At 41.6% G+C, this 4,341-nt stretch overlaps 1 protein-coding gene across 1 annotated transcript; it reads left to right on the top strand.

The window, feature by feature from the left end:
* The first annotated feature begins 368 nt into the window (after window positions 1-368).
* Window positions 369-3,367, top strand: TMEM252 (transmembrane protein 252). Its single transcript, XM_005427938.3, has 2 exons — window positions 369-757; window positions 2,587-3,367. The coding sequence occupies exons 1-2, from the start codon at window positions 405-407 to the stop codon at window positions 2,915-2,917; spliced, it is 684 nt and encodes a 227-aa protein (XP_005427995.2). The 5' UTR covers window positions 369-404; the 3' UTR covers window positions 2,918-3,367.
* Window positions 3,368-4,341: the final 974 nt, after the last annotated feature.

The following is a 4,341-nucleotide window of genomic DNA, read 5'->3' as shown; positions in this document are numbered from 1 at the left end:
TATGCCCATTCCCCTCCCATGTCAATGTCTGCATTTATATGAAGTATGTTTTCCCTCCAAATTTTAATGGGGATTTATGAAGATCATCTTTGCTGGTTGTTGGTTGTTCTTCTTTTAAAGTCAAGTAAGTCAAAATTAACAAATACAGGTGTCATTCATAAGCAGTGAAATGTATAAACCACTGCAAATCATGCAATGAAGGGAGCAGTGCAAGTTTACACTCCAGAGATTACAGCGGCAACGGGATGGTTCAGGAAGTTTCTGCTTCCTTCCTAAAGTAGGTAGAAGATTACAAATTAATCTCAAAAGAGTTTATAAGTCTTCAAAGAGTTAATGAGTAGGTTAAAACTGCCTGCTTCTCTTAATTGTCTACAGGGCAGTTGTAGCATATAAAGTACCCATACATGAATATGAGAAGTAGAGCAGAGAGAGCCAGCAAACAAACAGCAGACAGGAACAAAGTGCTGTGTCTTCTGCAAAGGATGCCAAAAGGTCTTTTTACTTTCATTCGTCTTTTTATGCTCTTACTCAGTTTCTCCATTATTTGCCTGGGAGTACTTTGCATGTCCATGAATTGCTCCGTGTGCAGATGTGGGAACAACAAGCTAGTGTTTTACTGCCTGTTAGGTTTGGGGCTCTGTCTCCTTGTTACTGGCATTTTCTGGAGCACTTTCCATGAAGTCCTGACATACAGGGCCCTTGGCATCTTCATTCGAAATCCCAGCCACAGAGAACCACATGTCTGCACCATAGACAGGTACGTGTTGCGGATGAATTGGGAGGGAGGGATGCTATTTTTTAAACATACTGTGAAAAGAAAGAAGTAATACAAGGTTTTTACAAAATGCAAATCCTGTAGCCATTTTATTATTTTTCTGTGGAGAGAACTGCAGTCTGAAACTTTATTTGCTAGAGCAAGCAGCAACGTGCAAACAGCCATTCAGGCAAACAATACCTAAGATAAGGTATACTACCTGAAAGAGAGAAAGTTTCAGACTTCCCAAAGCTTCCAAAGCCATGCATGGAGGCAGCAGGTGCAGCTATTCCAAATACACACAGGAGCATATTGAGATCCATCTCAGCAGACAATTTAGGATGCTGCTGGGGGATGGGCGCTCATGTAGAGAGAAGCTGAGGTATGCAGGGGGCCTCTGCTCATTCGTTATATGGCTCCTGCTTAAATTTTATTGTCTGATTGTCCCCCCAATTTAAAAACCTCAGGAAATTCAACCAGGCTAAGCGCAAGGTTCTGCATCTGGGTCGGTGCAAATTGAAGCACAAACACAAGCTTGGCAGAGAATGGTTTGAGAGCAGTCCTGGGGAGAAGAATCTGGGGGGGTTTGTTGATGAAGTAGGTCAGTGTGACCCAGCAATGTGCACCTGCAGCCCAGAAAGCCAACTGTGTCCTGGGCTGCATCCAAAGAAGTGTGACCAACAGGTTGAGGGAGGGGATTCTACTCCTTGGCTGTGTCTTTGTGAGTCCCCACCTGGAGCACTTCATCCAGATCTGGCATCCTTGGCACAGAAAGGGCAGGGGCCTGCCACAGTGAGTCCAGAAGAGCGCCATGAAGATGATCAGGGGAATGGAATGCTTCTCCTGTGATGACAGGCTGAGAGAGCTGGAGTTATTCGGCCCTAAGAAGGTTCCAGTGAGTCTACAGCACCCTATGTACATGAAGGGAACTTACAGGAAAGATGGACAGGGACTTCCAAAAACCGCATGTAGTGACAGTACAAGGGGGAATGGTTTCAAATGGAGAAAGGATATGTTCATATTAGATATTGGGGGAAAAATGCTTTACTGTGAGGGTGGTGAGGCACTGGAGTAGGTTGCCTAGAGAAGCTGTGGCTGCCCCATCCCTGCAAGCACTCAAGGCGAGGCTGGATGGACAATCTGGTCTAGTGGAAGGTGGCCCTGCCCATGGCAGGAACTGAATGATCATTAAGGTCCCTTCCCAAAACATTCTGTGACCCTATGACTTTGTTCTTTACAAAGTCTGATGCTTTGAGAGAGAGAGTTTCTTAAACTGCACTAGACCTGGCAAAACTCTTTAAGATGGTCATTAGATACAAATTTCTTTTCCTGGACTGTTGTGGAAACCGTACTAGAAACACTGAGAATGGGTGTTCTAAAGGCACTATAAAAGCAACATTCAGTAAATTTTGGTTAGATAAGCAGAAACATACCAAATTTATTTTTAAACTGTGGAAAACAATGGTTATTGCAATAATAAATAACTTTGAACACTGATCTCATTCTTCCAAATTAAACTTTTCTCTCACTTGTTAAAATACTCAGAAGCATGAGTGTTTGTATGCCATGGTTGGGAATTTTCACGGAGAAGGCTTGTCTTTTTAGAGTGCTGTGTTTTAATAAAACATTTTGTACAAAGGTGAGGCAAATTATACCAGTTATGCCTACATTTTATATTAATGTATTTCATTCTTTAAACACACTTAGATGTCTGTTTACAGTTAAAGGCTCATCTAAATTTTGGAAACATAACAGACAATGCATCTAACCAAGCTTTGTGAGATAAATCACACTTCACCATAATGTGTTTCTTTTTGGCTTGCTTCTTTTAGGCCTGACTTCTATCCTCCCTCTTATGAAGACAGCATAGATCCTGAAAAACTCATCTCCCCACTGTCAGTTGCCTCCACAATAAAACAGCAAGAATTCATCAATATTCCTCCGCCTCCATACAGTGAAAGCACTGCAGAGTTTGTCAGTGAAACAAATGAGCAGGAACAGCCACCACCATACACATTATCTCTGGAGCAACAGCAAACAGCTGGCCAAGACCCAAACCCCGGAAGGGGGTTAAATTCTCATATATTCATGCAAGAAATCAGTTGCCAACAGGATACAGATTTCCAGAGGACCTCAGGAAGAGCAACACCTGTCAAAACATGAGAGACAGGCAGCCAGTAAAATCCTGCATCTGCAAAGCAGGGAAAACTGGAAGAAGACTTGTGTCAGTGATCCTTAATAGTAACACTACTTAAGGTGAAATTGCACAGAAAAAGCATTCATCATTTGTGACTTAGAGTGGAGTTGGAGGGGATATGTAAAAGTGCGCAGTATTCCAAATTAGAATAAATCTCCAGAGAGATAGAAATGCTCAGGCTGTGTCTAGTTGAATTCACCATCTCTGGCAATAGGAGTTTCTTACATTGCAAGATAAATGAAGCATCATGGTGTTATCAATCTTGACTTGTGCTTCATATGGAGTTTCAGAAGAAAGCTCTCATTTTTGGTTTTGAGGCATTAACTGACTTGGGAAATCTATTGACTTAGCTTTTGTCTAAAAATTGCAGATTTTTTGTTGCAACTGATTATTTTTGTATTATGTGCCTTTCAAGTTATCTGTTTTATGTGGGGGGTAAAAAGAACTGCTGTTTTACTAGTGAATTCATTATTAAATTTTGTATTTAAAACAAATGCCTTGTATTTGTTTATATGATACAAGGTGCCCATGATTCAGGATAAGGGCACAATAAAATACACCACCTAGATGCCAAACAGAGAACTCTGGCTATGCTCACACCTCCTCAGAGGGAACTATCAATTGCAGGAGGAAAAAGCACCTCTGATTCCTCTGAGCCAATTCTAAGAGCAGTTGCTTCTGTCACAGCTTACTCAAGACTGTGGAAACTGAAAAAGAGACCCTGTATCCTGTTTCTGGCACAAGTGGCTTCATAATTATGCAACAAACACCAGAAAAAGGACAGGCTTGGACTCATCCTTCTTCTGTTACATGTATCCTTCCTCCCACAAAATCACTGAGACAAATTTGCATCCAGGCCACTGTCATCTGTAATTCCAGATGGCAAGAAGAACTTCATGAGGGTTCACTCAGATTTGAACTTCTAATATTTCTTTTGGATGGAATTTTTCTTTCTGGCTTGGAAGGTTGGGATTGGAGAAGATCATTTAGTCCAAGCCCCTGCAACGAGCAGGTACATCTTCAATTAGATCAGGTAGGTCAGAGCACTGTCCAACCTGACCTTGAATTTTTCCAGGAATGGGACATGAATCACCTCTCTGGGCAACCTGTTCCTGGTTTTGTTACAGACCAGTGAGACAAAAAGTTATCACACTTTCCAGATGTTCAGATACTGTAACACTACAAGTTAAGCATTACAGCTGTACATGCAAGCCATGGTGGTAGCCATGGCTAAGGCCAGGGAACTGACAGCTGCATCAGTTTTGTCTTTCAAAGAATTTCATCCTTTATAGGAAGAACACACAGTTCTTCAGTTGCTGTAAGTAGAAAGAAAAGAATAATTAAAAGGGTTGGACAAGTTACAGAGGTGAAAAATCCTTTCACGACAAGT

This window comes from Geospiza fortis, unplaced genomic scaffold (genome assembly GCF_000277835.1).
Source record: "Geospiza fortis unplaced genomic scaffold, GeoFor_1.0 scaffold456, whole genome shotgun sequence".
NCBI lineage: Eukaryota > Metazoa > Chordata > Aves > Passeriformes > Thraupidae > Geospiza > Geospiza fortis.
This window is presented reverse-complemented; position numbering and strand designations above follow the sequence as displayed.